The sequence below is a fragment of the Rhinatrema bivittatum genome, chromosome 11 (genome assembly GCF_901001135.1).
Source record: "Rhinatrema bivittatum chromosome 11, aRhiBiv1.1, whole genome shotgun sequence".
Taxonomy (NCBI): domain Eukaryota; kingdom Metazoa; phylum Chordata; class Amphibia; order Gymnophiona; family Rhinatrematidae; genus Rhinatrema; species Rhinatrema bivittatum.
This window is the reverse complement of record NC_042625.1, coordinates 25,293,020-25,309,172: the sequence shown is the minus strand read 5'-3', so window position 1 is coordinate 25,309,172 and position 16,153 is coordinate 25,293,020. Positions and strand designations below refer to the sequence as shown.

Here is a 16,153-nt window from a genome sequence, read left to right as displayed (position 1 = left end):
ATACAGGTTTATAAAATTATGAAGGGGGTGAAACAGATAAATAGGAAACATCTCTTTATCCTTTCAAAACAGTCCTCGGACTAAGGGACACACTCCAGAAAAATGGTAGCAGATTCAATACATTGCAGAAAGTCAGCCCACACTCAGGCTCTGGAATTTGTTACCTAACTATGTGGTCGAGGCCTACAGCACAGTTAGATTTCAAAAAGGTATGGATAACTACCTCCAAGAAAAGCTCATTCATTATTAGCCAGATAAAATTTGGGGAAAACTACTGCTTACCCCTGGGAATGAGCAGCAAGGAATAGATCTGCTAGGTAATTCCTGGTGACCTGGATTGGAGACAGGATGTTGGGCTCAATGGACCCTTGGTCTGACCCAGTGCGGCATATCTTATATTCTTATCCTTAGAAATGGCAGAGATGACATAGTCACACAAAAAGGGCGGAGTAAAGAGCCCGTCCATATAATAGCAAATGCAACGAGGATAATGCCCTGATCAATAGATCTCAGAAAACACAAACTTTTATTGGAAGTGCGTCACAACAGGGATATACATTGGTTAAGTAATTTACCATTCACAAGGTTGAGACAAGGGCCCTGACTCGGCCGTGTTTCGCATCGGGCTGTGTCAGGGGGGCCAGACACGTAAATAACGTTATGCCAGAAGTTTCAAGTAGGACCAACCTAAAATAAATGGCTGAATGTAATAAGAGAGCCTGTATTCACTGTTTTTGTGAAAAACGAGACTGCATGGAAGAGAGCGGATTAGAGCCGCTTAAAAGCCAAGCACCATTTTTATAACGGATAGTTCCAGCAGGTACGAGCCGATTCCAGTAATTGGAGTCGACTATTTTTACCGCGGGTTGGAGGGGAGAATCTCACCTTGGCTGAGAAAGAGCGAGAAATCTTTAAATCACAGAGCTCAGTGGGGAAGCAGGAAAAACTTGTGATTGAAACGAACAACTGACCCCAAAGTTTTAGAAATTTTTGTAATCGTCCAAAAAGGTTTGGACAGCCAAACATACGAAGGCAAAGCAGCATAGTACCATATAATGGCAGAAAAATGACCAACCAGTCCATCCAGTCTGCACCTGTGCCCACACTGCCACAGTTATAGTCCAGCTGCCAGCCATATGCAGGATATCACTTCTTATCCAGGTCAGTACTTTTCATCGTCCGCCATTTTACACCAGCCTCCTGGGCAGCTAGCTAAACACACAAGATCCCTTTTTTTAGTTCACACCCACTACCCTCTTCCCTCCCATGTCCACCCATAAGATCCCACCATAATCCAAATGGCCACCAAAACCAGCATGGCTGATTAAATAAATACAGTAACCTTAAGATCACCATGAGTACTTTCCCAGGGTCTAGAACTCACAAGCTCATCCTGACTTCCCACAAGAACCTGGGTAATTGCCAGGTTCTTGTGGCCTGGTTTGGCCTCTGTTGGAAACAGGATGCTGGGCTTGATGGACCCTTGGTCTGACCCAGCATGGCAATTTCTTATGTTCTTATGCCATACTGGGTCAGACAAAGGGTCCATCAAGCCAAGCATCCTGTTTCCAACAGTGGCCAATCCAGGCCATAAGAACCTGGCAATTACCTAAAAACTAAGTCTATCCCATGCTACTGATGCCAGTAATAGCAGTGGCTATTAATAGCAGTTAATGGACTTCTCCTCCAAGAACTTAACCAAACCTTTTTTAAACCCAGCTACACTAACTGCACTAACCACATCCTCTGGCAGCAAATTCCAGGGCTTAACTGTGCATTGAGTGAAAAAGAATTTTGTTAAATTAGTTTAAAATGTGCAACTTGCTAACTTCATGGAGTGCCCCCTAGTCCTTCTATTATCCGAAAGAGTAAATAACCGATTCACATTTACCCATTCTAGATCTCTCATGATCTTAAAGACCTCTATCATAATCCCTCAGCCGTCTCTTCTCCAAGCTGAACAGCCCTAACCTCTTCAGCCTTTCCTCATAGGGAAGCTGTTCCATCCCCTTTACCATTTTGGTCACCCTTCTCTGTACTTTCTCCATCACAACTATATCTTTTTTTGAGATGCGGAGACCAGAATTGTACACAGTATTCAAGGTGTGGTCTCGCCGTGGAGTGATACAGAGGCATTATGACATTTTCTGTTTTATTCACTATTCCCTTCCTAATAATTCCTAACATTCAGGCTGATACAGTACAGTGCGCTCCAACGAAGCGCACTGTTATCCTGCTCTTGGACGCGCGTTTTCCCTTACCCAGTAAGGGGAGGAAAACGCGCGTCCAACCCGAGGCACCTATTAGGTATGCGCGTGGGATACAGAAAGTAAAATGTGCGGCTTGGCTGCACATTTTACTTTCAGAAATTAGCGCCTACCCAAAGGTAGGCGCTAATTTCTTCCGGCACCGGGAAAGTGCACAGAAAAGTCAGAGGTCCCGAAGAGTAAAAAAAGTAAAAAAAATAAAATAAAATTTGAATTTGTCCCGCGGCTGTTGGGCCAAAAACCGGACGCTCAATTTTGCCGGCATCCAGTTTCCGAGCCCGTGGCTGTCAGCGGGCTCGAGAACCGACGCCAGCAAAATTGAGCGTCGGCTGTCAAACCCGCTGACAGCCGCCACTCCAGGCTAAAAGGAGGCGCTATGGACGCACTAGTTTCCCATGCACCTCCTTTTCCCTGTTTCTACCACACCACCTAATTTGAATACTGAATCGCGTGCGCCGGGAGAGCGGGTGTTCGTCCGCTCTCCCGCGGACTTTACTGAATCGGCCTGATTGTTTGCTTGTTTATTTTTTTTTGTGACTGCCGTAGCACACCAAGCCAACAATTTCAATGAATTATCCACTATGATGCCTAGATCTTTTTCCTGGGTGGTAACTCCTAATATGGAACCTAACATTATGTAACTACAATCTGTTAAACATTGATGGCACTGGCTACAGTTGAACAATTGTATTTATTTTTTGTTATAAAACCTACTCATCTCTCTCTGGCCAAGAATAATATTGGTTAAAGTACTGGACTACAAGCTACCTGCTGCTTTCCCTTCTCATTACTGTTGCTTCCTACCTAAGCACCAGATGGCTCCTGTATTATAAAATAGCATTTTCCCACATTTTCCACAAACTGCATACACCTAGCCCCCAAATCTTTCTAATCCGTCTCCAACCTGGAAAAATAAAGAGACTATGTCATTCGCCTCCTATGTTTATACTGTTCTGAAAGGTATAAATAAAAAAAACAAACCCAAAACAATGAGACATAAAAAAAACAAAACCTGTCACATCTAACCAACTGAGCAGTTCTTACAGTGATCAGCAAAACCCCAAAAATGTACACCCCCCTTGGCTGGTCCCTTCGTATTGCTATGCACGGCCACGTAGAGGCACCTGGGGTTGGATTTCTGGCTTAAGTCTTCCACGCCTCAGGTCAGGCAGACCATTTGTCCTTAAAAAAAACCAAACCAAAAACATACATACATACTTGGAGCATCTGATAAACCATGTGAGATTCTGGTTTGTATCAGAGCAGTATTATAAGGCTATCATTTCAAACATTAAAAATGGAATTAGTGCTTCTTGTAGAACAAAGTAAACCCATAGATTTAAATCCCAATGAAGTGAACTGTAAATCAGTAGGCCAAAGCCTGTGGTTACAAGTTTCCTGCAATGATGGCGCTGATGGAACAAATGGATGTTAAAACTTTGCTGTTTGCCAAGGTCAGTCAGAATATAGGATTTTATCCCAGTCTATCCAGGCCACTCTCAAATCTATGATACTTAAGCAGTGGCTCAGGACTCGTGTATAGATCTTAGAGTCAATTGCTCTGGCTATTTCAATTTTCTTTTTTTTTTAAAGCACAGAATAAAATGTGTTGAGATTATAGTATGCACTTCCGAGCCAGCCCTGCATTACTAAAGGACATGGACTGGACAGAGCATAAGGACCATAAGAGAGACACTTGTTTGTACTTTACATATTCAAGATCGCCTGCCAAGGAAGGAATGTATAGCACTCTACCCAACCACCAAGACAACAGCCCAATGCATTCTCAGCAGGCATGATTCACTTGGTTCATGTTTTACTCCTGGGGGAATTCTGCGCAAAAAAATTTGAAAATTCTGCATACTTTATATTGGTCAAAATAATATACATGACAATTAAGTAATTAATTTAAAATGTAAATACAGAAAAAAAATTAAAGATGCAGAACTTTAAATACTTTGAGCAGAATTTCCCTAGAAGTTCACTGAAAGAGCATCCCTTCCACCCTATTTCCTTAGGCCCTGGCCAGTCTCCTTTCATTGTGCCTTCTCAGGTCCCCCTACCAACTCCTCCACTATCTCTCCCCTTCCCCACTAAGCTCAATCCCTTCCACTTTATGTCCACTCCCAGAGTTTGACCCCTCTCTCAGTACCTCCCCTCACACAGGCTCCCTCTATCTCGTGCAGACAGGCCCCCCCACCCATACAGGCTCCCCCTCTCTCTCACCCATACACAGATAGCTCTTCACACAGGCTCCCTCTTCCTCCCTCCCACACACCCTTTCTCTCGTGCAGACATGCCCCCCCCCCCCCATACAGGCTCCTTCTATCTCTCACACATACACAGAAAGCTCTTCACACAGGCCCCTTCTCTCACAAAGAAGCACCCTCACATACAAACTTTTCATGCCCACTAGCCCCCAAGCTCTCACATATATACATTCCTTCACAATCTCCTCACAAAGACACCCTTCTCTCTGGCACACACACACACCCCTCACTCATTGTCTCACAAACATACACCTCTACACACAGCCTCACAGTCTCTCACACAAACAACCTCTCACACCCAAGACTCACTCTCACCAGGGGCCTGCTCCGCCTGTGACACGACAGGGCCTTCTCCCTCTTTGCTGTGACCTGCTCGTTTTTCGCCACATGTGGGATGGGGGTCCGCTCACAGCACGCCGGGGCCTGATCCAGTTTCTGTGCACAATTTGGAATGTCTGCGCCGAAGGGGAATTTTGTGCAAATTCTGTACTCAGCAGTAGTGCAGAATTCCCCCAGAAGTAATGTTTTAGGGAAGTGCTGTCACTTACTTCAGGAAGCTCTCAAGCCTGCTGCCGTAGCAGAGCCATCATAGGGAGAGCCATGTTTCAGGCTCATCTGCAGGTCTCTGGCACAACCCAAAAGGAACAGGTTCAGCCAACTATGAAACCAGAGCTTGCTTGAGTAAGGTCAGGTAGTATAAAAAAAAAGTCTTTAATAGAGAAGAAATCCAATAATGCTAACTATTATTTAAAACTCAAGGAGGGAGGTATTGTCCCTTTAAGCCAGGGATTCCTAAAGCTTGTCCTAGGAACTCCACAGCAGTCAGGTTTTCAGGATACCCGCAATGATATTTGCAAATATCTCATGTATATTCATTGTGGATATCCTGAAAACCTGACTGCTGTGGAGTCCCCAGGGCAGGTTTGGGAAGCCTTACTTTCAGCAATGTGCACCAACCCTTAATTAGCATGTTCCAGGCTCCCATGATCATGTGAAGGTTTTAAAAGGTAAGCAGAGATACAGGCTACAGGCCTACAACAAAATCTGCTCTTCTCAGGGATTTGCTTAAACAGCACATTGAGAAAAAATTTTTTTTTTGCTACATGTGCTGTGATTTTTAAAAATTATTTAGAACAGGGGTAGGCAACTCTGGGCCTTAAAGGACACAAACTGGTCAGGTTTTCAGGATATCCCCAAAATGCATGAAAGAATTTGTATGCACACTGACAGATGTATGCAAATCTATTTCATGCATACTCAATAGGGTTATCCTAAAATCCAGACCAGCCTGCAGCCTTAGAGGACTGGAATTACCCAGCCCTAATTTAGAGAGTAAATGTATGAACATGTCATGGTGGAGAAATGCGGAAGATGGTGAATGGTAGAATTGGTGCCTGCATCATTCCATGCAACGTGCTGCAGAAAATCAGTGTGCCTTCCCCCACCTGCCAAGGTCCCTGAATTATTCCTGAGGTCAGAAATCAGCAGGACCTGGAGAAGAACAGGCATTGGACCAACAACATTGCAGAACTGCCAAAATCTTTAAAAACAAAAATTCACAAGTGTAGACAAAGAAAATATTTTATTAGGGATTTACAAACCCAAGTGCTGCAAAAAAAAGTGCCTTGCCAATTAACAGGTCAGCGTAGATGGATTTCAGAGCTTAAAATGGCTTTTTTTTTTTTAAACCAGCAGCAACAATCCTGAAGCAAGTCTGAAGAGAATGGCTCAGCAACAGAGATGTGGTTCTACTCTGCGCTGTCAAAAAAGTGACCATTCTAAAGCAGCAAGTACAGATTGGCATCCTCACCCCCTGCTCATTCTTTCCATCAATCCACCAGATTTCAGAAGCACATTCACTGCGCTTTATTTAAAAATAAAAAAATAAAAAAAGCTAGCATCCAAAGGCATTATTCCATAATGGTGGTTTTAGAGTATGAAAAAAGAAAAAAAAAATACAAAAAACCCCCACACACATCCAAACGTTATGAATCCATTTGCTAACAGTTTCACATTTCTCTCTCAGGTATTTTTTGGTTAAATGTTTGTCTTTGGGTCATGAAAGACACTGCGCCATGCCATCCTCCAGTGAACGCCTAAGAGTTCTTCTGAGGAATCTTGGTTGTGACCTGGAAGAACAAACATGAAGTTACATTTCTCGGCAAGAGCATTGCGTTATGTTTTTACTGGATGAGGATAACTCCAGTTGAACCGAATGGGCACTAGCACACCAGAACATGACAGCATTGTCGTGTGGAAAATCAACAGATCTACCTCTGTTCTGCACAGCCCCTGAGCCTAAAATCTGGAGATACGCCGCCCACCACCACAACTATAGGAAAATTAGTCCTTACCTGTTAATTTTCGTTCCTGTAGAACCACGGATCAGTCCAGACCGTGGGTTGAGCCTCCTGTCCAGCAGATGGAGACAGACCAAAACTGAAAGGGTATCCTATATCAGGACAGAGCCTACCCTGCAGCCCTTCAGTATAACCATTGTCGAAGCAGAAAACAAACCGTGAATAGGATCAAGCAAGTAACCAAAAAGCTTAATTGAGCAACTCAATAACATTGTAAGGAACTTTGTAGAAATAATCGCTCTTGCATATACTTGGTTCTCAACAACCAATGCTTCCGGTGTATTCATCCGGTGTGCAAAAGGAATTAAAGTACCGACGTCTGAGAATCTGCAAAGAACCAGCTTCGAGTGGACAGTATGAAAAGAGAAACAGGGAAGGGCGTCTGGACTGATCCGTGGTACTACAGGAACGAAAATAACAGGTAAGGACTCATTTTCCTTTCCCTGTACATACCCGGATCAGTCCAGACCATGGGATGTACCAAAGCTTCCCTAAACTGGGTGGAACAGAGACAGTCCCACTCGAAGTACTTGCTGACCAAAAGAACCAAGAACCGGTGCTTGCACATCCAGTCGGTAGTGACGAGCAAAAGTATGCAGGGACGTCCATGTGGCGGCCCTGCAAATTTCTTGCGGAGAAACCGATTGGCTCTCCGCCCAGGAAATAGCCTGAGAACGCAACGAATGAGCCTTTAGGCCCTCAGGGACCGCCCTACCTTGACAAAGATAGGCCGAAGAAATCGCCTCCTTCAACCACCGAGCGATAGTAGTATTAGAAGCCTGTTTGCCCCGATTGGGACCACTCCAGAGGACAAAAAGATGATCCAAGACCCGAAAATCACTGGTAACCTGCAGATATCGAAGGAGAATGCGTTTGACGTCGAGCCTGCGAAGATCGCCCCCAGCTGTTCCCGCAATCTCCTCTGGGGAAAAAGCTGGAAGCTCCAACGACTGGTTGACATGAAAGGCGGAAATAACCTTGGGCAGAAAAGAAGATATCATCTTGAGCAAGACTCCTGAATCGGAAAAACGCAAAAAAGGTTCCCGACAGGACAAAGCTTGGATCTCTGAAACCCGCCAAGCCGAAGAGAAAGAGACGAGAAAGACCGTCTTGAGTGTGAGGTCTTTTATCTTAGCCCAACAGAGAGGTTCGAATGGAGCCACACAGAGAGCCCGAAGGACAAGATTAAGGCTCCACGATGGACAAGACGAGCGAGTCTGTGGTCGCAGGTGTTTTGCTCCCTTCAAGAACTGAACCACGTCCGGGTGGCCCGCTAAGGGATGACCTTCCACCAGTCAAAGGAGAGAGCCGAGAGTGGAAACTTGCACGTGTAGGGAACTGAAAGAGAGACCCTTGGAGAGGCCCTTCTGTAGAAACGAAAGAACCAACGAAACCGGAGTGGAGCGTGCCGAGACCCCCGACTCCGCACAAACAGTCTCAAAGACTTTCCAGTCGATTGCTTCGAGCTCGTAGCAAAGTGGAGATAACCTCCTCCTTATAACCTTTGCGCCTTAGGCGTCTCTGTTCAAAAGCCAGGCCGCTAGACAAAAGCGATCGGCCTGGTTGAAAAATACGGGCCCCTGCCGAAGCAGACGGGGAAGATGGCCGAGCCGGAGAGGTCCGTCCGTCGCCAGATTGATGAGATCCGCGAACCACGGTCTGTGAGACCATTCGGGTGCTACCAGAATCACTGGCCCTCAATGGAGTTCTTTTTTTTTTTTTTTGTTTTAACAGTTTTATTGATGCTGAAAGTTGCACAATGCAACAGGAATAAAGTGTATATACCAAAAATGATTGCATCACAGTTTTTTCTTCCCTTTAAACCGGAGTTCTATTCTTTGGAGAACTTCTCCCACCAAAGGCCAGGGAGGGAACACGTAAAGAAGAACTTCCGCAGGCCAGGGGAGAGCCAGAGCATCCACTCCCTCCGATCCGTGCTCTCTCCAATGGCTGAAGAACCTGTTGGCCTTGGCATTGCGCAAGGTTGCCATGAGGTCCAGGTGAGGGGGACCCCACCTGTCGACAATCAAGTCCATGGCTTCTTCGGAGAGTTCCCACTCTCCCGGATCGAGAGACTGTTGACTGAGGAAATCGGCCTGTACATTCTCCTTGCCCGCTATGTGGGAGGTTGCCAGGCAATGCAGATGGCGTTCTGCCCAGTCGAAGAGATGGCTGGCTTCCAGAGCCAGACGACTGCGAGTGCCTCCTTGCCTGTTGATATATGCCACGATGGTGGAATTGTTGGACAGAACTCTCACCACTTTGCAGCGGATCAGGGGCAGAAAATTCTGTAGAGCCAGATGCACCGATGCACCGCCCGGGCCTCCAATCGATTGATGTGCCAACGAGACTGGACCGGAGACCAGATCCCTTGCGTGGACTGGGACTGGCAGACTGCGCCCCAGCCCGAGAGACTGGCATCCGTGGTTTACTATCATCCACTGAGGAGTCTGAAGCGGCATTCCCCGGAGAAGATGAGGGAGTGAAAGCCACCACTGCAAGACAGCGACGGTAGAGGCCGAAAGCAGAAGCACTGCGTGAAACTGTTCCGACACCGGCTGCCAACGGGATAGCAAAGCTCTCTGTAACGGTCGCATACGAGCAAAGGCCCAGGAGACTAGGTCGATGGTGGAGGCCATTGAGCCCAAGACCTGTAGGTAGTCCCAGGCCGTCGGGAGAGGCAGCGAGAGCAGATTCCATACCTGATTGATCACCTTGAGAGCCCGCGCGCGAGGTAGAAACACCTTGACGATTCGAGTATCGAAGTGGGCCTCCAGGAACTCTTAACACCTGTGAAGGCCGAAGATTGCTTTTAGGAAAATTCACTATCCATCCGAGAGATACGAGGAGAGCTAGAACCCGATCCACCGCCTGCCTGCCAAGACTCTCTGACTTGGTCCTTACAAGCCAATCGTCCAGATAGGGATGGACTAGGACTCCTTCGCGGCGGAGGGCAGTCGCCGCCACCACCACCATGACCTTGGTGAAGGTACGCGGCGCGGTAGCGAGACCGAAGGGTAGTGCCCGAAACTGAAAATCCCGGTTGAGGATGTGAAAGCAAAGATATTTCTGGTAATCGCGGTGAATCGGAATGTGGAGATAGGCCTCTGTCAGGTCGAGAGAGGCGAGGAACTGTCCGGGAAGAACTGCTGCGATAACCACTCTTAAGGTTTCCATGCGAAAATGCGGGATCTTGAGGGCCCTGTTGACCCTCTTTAGGTCTAGGATCGGTCGAAAAGCCCTGTCCTTCTTGGGTACCATGAAGTAAATAGAATACTGGCTGGCGCCAAGCTCCTCCTTCGGGACCGGAACAATAGCGCCCAGACTCAAAAGTCTGGTGAGGGTTTGGTCCACCGCCTCCCGCTTGAGACGGCCGCATGGAGAGAATACGAAGAGGTCCGGAAGGTCTCAAACAAAGTCTAAAGCGTAACCGTCTCGGACAATGTCGAGGACCCACTGGTCCGACGTGATCTTGACCCACTCCTCGAAGAACCGGGAGAGATGACCTCCCAGAAGAGGGACTGAGGAATGGGTCAACCGAACTTCATTGTGGGGCGGGTTTTGGGGTGGCGCGCTGAGACGGTCCCTCACAGAAGGACTGGCGCCCACGAAAGGGCTGAGACCAAGATTGAGACCGGGAAGAATAACCTCTGGAGGAGCCACCTCGTCCACGGGGTGTATATCTCCGCTGACCCCAAAGTGAGGACGGGAAGGCGAAAAGGATAAAGATTGTTTTGGACGGTCCTCCAGTAGCTTATGAACCTTGTTTTCCCCCAAGGAATTAATAAGCTGCTCAAGGTCCTCTCCAAAAAGCAACTTACCCTTTGAAGGGCAACGTGCCCAGCCTTGCCTTGGAGGACAGATCAGCGGACCAATTGCGCAGCCAGAGGAGCCTTCTAGCGGAGACTGCCGATACCATCGCCTTGACTCGGAGGAGGTCACAGAGTGCATAAGCCCCATATGCTATGACGCCTTCCAAACGTTCAGCCTGCTCCGCCTCTGCAGACGGGAGGTTCTGGGTGCCGAGTAATTGTTGAACCCACCTGAGATCTGCCCGCTGCATGAGACTGCTGCAGATAGTCGCCCGGACCCCCAGGGCTAGGACCTCGAAGATACGCTTCAGATGGGCTTCGAGCTTACAATCCTGTCTGTCCTTCAGAGCTGTCGCTCCCACCATGGGGATAGTGGTGTGCTTGGTGACCGCCGAAACGGAAGAATCAATGGTGGGAATCTTTAGCATGTCCAAGCATTCCTCCAGGAGGGGATAGAACTTGTCCATTGCCCGCCCCACCCGGAGCCCCACTTCGGGAGCCTCCCATTCCCATAGGAGCAGCAACTAATGAATGGGGTGAAAGGGAAAAGCGCTTGCCGGAGCCCTGAGTCCCGGGTCCATATCCTTGGGTAAAGAGGCCGTAAGCGTGTCCGCAGGGGGCCCCTCCAGCCCCAGCTCCTGAAGGACAAAGGGGATGAGGGGCTCCAACTCCTCCCTTTGAAACATGCAGAGGACCCTGGGATCATCCCCCTCCAGGGGCGGGAGTGCGCTCGCCAAATCTGTAGTGGGATCCGGAATAGGGGCCACCCCCGGGACCACCCACACCCTAACAGACCCTTGGGGCTCCGGGACAGGGAGAATGGGCAGTGGGGTTGGACGAGGAATTTTCGGCAGGAGGGGGCCTGGGGAAGGGTCCTCCTCCTCCTGCAAGCTGGCCAGATAAAGTTTATGCAGGAAGAGGAGAACAAAATCAGAGGAAAATCGGGTTCTGGATTTGCTGGGGGGCCTCCTGGAAATTCTGCTCCCCAGCCCCTGGCAGCTCCAAATCAGGAGCTGCTGAAATCCCCAAGATGGCCACCATTCCCGCGGTTTGCTGACCCGGGAACGGCCTAGCCATGCATGGGGGATTTCATCCCCAGGGTAAATTTGCTTGCCCTGCCGAGAAGGTGCCTTCCTCACCCGGCCGGCAGGCCGGCCAGCAAGCAGAGCCCCTCGCGCGACGAGGGCTCCCCACAAGCTAGGCAGGCGCTTGGCCACAGCAACCCCACCAAAGAGGAGCCACGAGCTGAAGAAGGAAAAACAGCTGACAGCTAAAAATAACTCGCTGAATGCTCTGCTGGCAGGAGCAGAGGCAGGGGAGTGAACCCTGCACGCTCCTCTGTGTCTGGCTGCCGGCTAGGTCTTATTAGAAAAGATCTGTATTCTTTTTTTTTTTAATTGGAAAAATCCTAAGACAATCCCGAAGGAAATTATTACTTGCTTGATCCCAAAAGGAAGACAAGGAAAGGCTGACTAGCCCAAATCAGGAGACCGCAGGGTGAGCTGATCCACCTGCTGGAGACAGACAAATACTGAAGGGCCGCAGGGTAGGCTCTGTCCTGATATAGGATACCCTTTTCAGTTTTTCCTCTGTCTCCATCTCCATTGCTGGACAGAAGGCTCAATCCACGGTCTGGACTGATCCGGGTATGTACAGGGAATAGGCTTTGCATTATTTGTGACCGATTGCCAAAGCAACAGCAGCTGCAATACTCACGGTTTTTATTTCTGTGTATGCTTCTAGGCCGTATTCCCCAAGCTCCCGCCCATTGCCGGAAGCCTTATATCCACCAAAGGGAGCCTGAGCACCAAACACATCATAGCAATTTATCCTGTAACAAGAAAAAAAAAACCAAAAAACAGAAGGAGGCCGATCATGATCCTCTGAATGTTCCAAACTAACTTCACCCAAAGTTCTCCAGTTTCCATGACTCCTCCCCATCTCCAAGCCAGCTACAATTTCTACAATCTACCCTTGCCACTCTCTCCCTCGTCCCCTATCTCTAGCCACCACACCTCTCCCAGGCTGTTGGAGCCCCACAAAACACTGCAGCCAGCCAGCCCTCTTCCCAACAGCTGCAAATGGGGATCAGCTCATCTCATAAGAGATCTTCAGGCCTGTTATATATGCACTGATGTAACTTCATTTTTGACTAGAAGCCTGGAGGGTACATTTGAGTTCATTACGAAGATGACATTCTAAACGTTGCTGCTGCAAACTCCACACCAATAGTGCATTCAAAATAATCTGCTGCCACCTGATAACTTGCAACCAACACTAAAGATCTGCAGGCCTGCCTGAAGGAAGAACCCTCGCCCCTCAGAATCATCAATGCGTTAGCAGCACTCTCAAACACTTTCTAACCACTGCAAGACATTTTGGTGCAGTAAGGATGTAGACATTCTTTTATACCCATGCCTTTATTATGAAATAACATTTGAAGGGGGTATATTCATTTTTCCTCCAAAAAAAATATAATGTTCAGTCTTACCAGACAGTCCCAGCCCTCAGTGCCTGTGATATGTAGTTGGCTTTATCAATGTCTGTTGTGAAGATGGAAGCTGCAAGGCCATATTTACTGTCGTTTGCTCTCTCTACGACTTCCTCGATGGATTTGAATTTGAGGATCTGCATTACAGGCCCAAAGATCTGCGTCATTTAAAACAAGAGTTAGCAGAAGGCAAGATATATGTGGTCCACAGATGTCCATTGGCGGCTTTCCATTTCACATTTTGTTGTGGCTTCCATGAGGCTTTCAGGGAAGAGCTGGAATCTGCCTTGGGATCATGAAGCTCTGGAAGCGCAGTATATTAAAAAACTTCAAGGAGAGAAAAAAGCAATCCAGCATAACCTCAAAGTTTTAAGCTACAGCGGGAAAGGATGGAAGGGCCAAGGGGAGACTGTAGCACAGCTGACCAGTGACATTATGTTAAAATACTCAACCAGTGCCTAATGCAATTGGGTACGAATGAGACAACTGTTTTAAAATGACTTCCACAACTGTAGACTTCAGCACACTTCACGATTGGTTTCTCCTTCCCTACAGTGCCTCAACCAAGGTACCCATGGGTCCATGATGGAAAGGTCTTGAAAAACGGGGAAGAGGTCGGCACAACACTTGGAAAAAGCTGCAGATTACTGTATTTGTAAGGTTTACTTAAGACTGCTGTAAAATAAGTCTCATCTGAACTTTCCAACACTGCAGCCTCCGGCTGGCGCTCCCTTTGAAACCTCCCCTCCGCTCACCTCCTCTCGTGCTATGGTCATGTCATCCTTCACGTCTCCGAATACCGTAGGCTGGATGAAGTATCCGCGGTCAGCGGCAGCCCCGCCACCACACAGCAACTTGGCTCCTTCCTTCTTCCCAGTGTTGATGTAGCCCAGGATCTTCTTAAACTGCTCCTCATCCACCTAAGTCATTGTCATCATAAACACAAGAATAATTCCATGGTTTGCCAGGAGGGGGCAGTGGTGGTGGGTGCAGGGGGGGGGGGGCGGAGATCACAGTTACCTTCATCGCACTTTATCCGCATGAAGACCACCTTGATAAACTGCACTAAACAGACCCTATTCCTCCACCCCAAAAAGCACCAAGAGACATTCATTCCACTGCATCATTCTGAAAGAAATGCAGGGGACAATGACCCCTTGCGGCCTGCATCAAACATCAGCTTATGGTATTCAATAAACCGATGGCGGAATGTAAATTCCGGTACTTGACTGCAGTTTAGTTGCTCAGACAAGCTTGGCAGCTGTGTGGAAAAGAATGGAAAGCAATTTGCTTGCCTTGTTTTCGGGTTAGGCTACGCCCTAACAGGATTCCTGTACTGGTTTTACTAGAGATGGCGGCATGTCCACATGGCTCAAAAGGATGCACGCCATTCTAACCAGTTACTCCACTTCACAGCTCTGAGCTGCCCCACTAAGTTTGCCTTCCTCTTTTTTTGGAGCCTGGCAGTGTCTTCCTCCATGGAGTCTTCAGCTCATTCAGAACCAGGGCTGGGATCATTTGCAACTATCTGGGGGGAGGGGGGGGGAAATCTCCTCCCTCCATATTACATCCCATTCCAATTGACCTAGCCCAGCAATTGTAGTGACAGACCTTGGCTGGGCAGGAGGGGGGGGGGGGGGGGGAAGGGGAGGGAGATGATGGCGACCACAGACCCTAGCTTCCTCCAGAACACTGTAACTTGGACCACGAGTCTTGCCACTAGGTGTCACCATTAAGCAATGGCTGAAACTCTCAGGTCTTCCACATGGCAGTGGACAGAGCTTATGAGAGGGAAAGGTTTGTGTGTCATCCCCCGCACCTTTCCATGACAATCTCAGGGTTACTGAAAATCAAATGTTTCCTGGCATGGAGTGGGGAGAAATGTTTTATCCTTATTAGCTTTAATTATTGGGTGTTATTTGATATGCCTGCTATTTTGAATTATTTTATTGATTTTTGGGAAAGGTTTAAAGTTTTTTTTTATCCTTACTCTTTTTATTTATTAGGTATTCTATTCATCATTTGTTTTGAAATATTTGTATTAGTCTGATTTACTATTATGATTGATTTATTTTATGAGGAATGATGTTTCTGTTTTTGCAAGCTCTCTCTGAATGAGTCTGGCTGAAAGGGGAAGGGAGTGGAAAGCAAGGCTTGGGAACTAGGAGAGTAAGACTACTATTGCTTCTGTTTCTCTGACATGAGAAGTAGAAATTTTTCAAATACCAGATAAGTAGGACTCATCTGGCTAGCCGGCTAACTTGGGGGAGGGCAGTGGGCAGATTGAGGCAGTGCTACTCAGCCGGATAACTAATCTGGCTAAGTAGCATTTGTACACTGATATTCACCGGCTATCTCCGGATATCCCCACCCTAGGAACACCCCAACTAAATTCTAGCCGGATAATTTGATATCTGGCTAGAATTTAGCTGGGTAAATGTTTTTAAAATGCGGCTGAACCATTTAGATGGATAACTTTCCGGTTATCTGTCTAAATGGTTTTTGAATATGTACTGCTTAGTGTATATGGTTTAATGTTGGCAAGTGCTTGAAATAATTTAGTTAAATTATTTTAAAACTGTCACTAATTATACATCCATTGTCAGGTACACTCCAAGGCATTATTTATTGATAAGAGAATAACTGGTAGGGTTCAGACTTCTATGGCTACTACCCACATGTGTTAAACTTGGGCCCCTCAAAAAAAAAAAAAAAAGTTCTGTTTACACCACTGAACCACCTGGCCCAACCCAACCTTCTTCTAAATCATCTTTCAGTAGTAAAAAAAAGAAAAAAAAAAAAAAACCCCACACACACAAGCTGCATGCAAAATTCCAAAAGCACAATTAAAAAAAAAAAAAAAAAAGTAATGTCCAAATCTAGTTTAAATCCCTGTACTGGTACTCCCTTACCACCTCACCCAGTCTTCCCCCCCCCGGAGTCCAACTATACC

The 16,153-nt window shown here is 47.3% G+C and overlaps 1 protein-coding gene across 1 annotated transcript in view; it reads right to left on the bottom strand.

Annotated features, from left to right (window-relative positions):
* Positions 1 to 6,100: 6,100 nt before the first annotated feature.
* Positions 6,101 to 16,153, bottom strand: part of ALDH2 (aldehyde dehydrogenase 2 family member) — a 45,339-nt gene continuing 35,286 nt past the window's right edge. Inside the window, exons 10-13 of the mRNA XM_029619183.1 lie at positions 13,956 to 14,120; positions 13,201 to 13,358; positions 12,426 to 12,540; positions 6,101 to 6,666 (exon numbers count right to left, since the gene is read on the bottom strand). Coding sequence (XP_029475043.1) covers positions 6,634 to 6,666; positions 12,426 to 12,540; positions 13,201 to 13,358; positions 13,956 to 14,120 — 471 coding nt within the window. The 3' untranslated portion in view covers positions 6,101 to 6,633. The remainder of the gene's footprint in view (positions 6,667 to 12,425; positions 12,541 to 13,200; positions 13,359 to 13,955; positions 14,121 to 16,153) is intronic.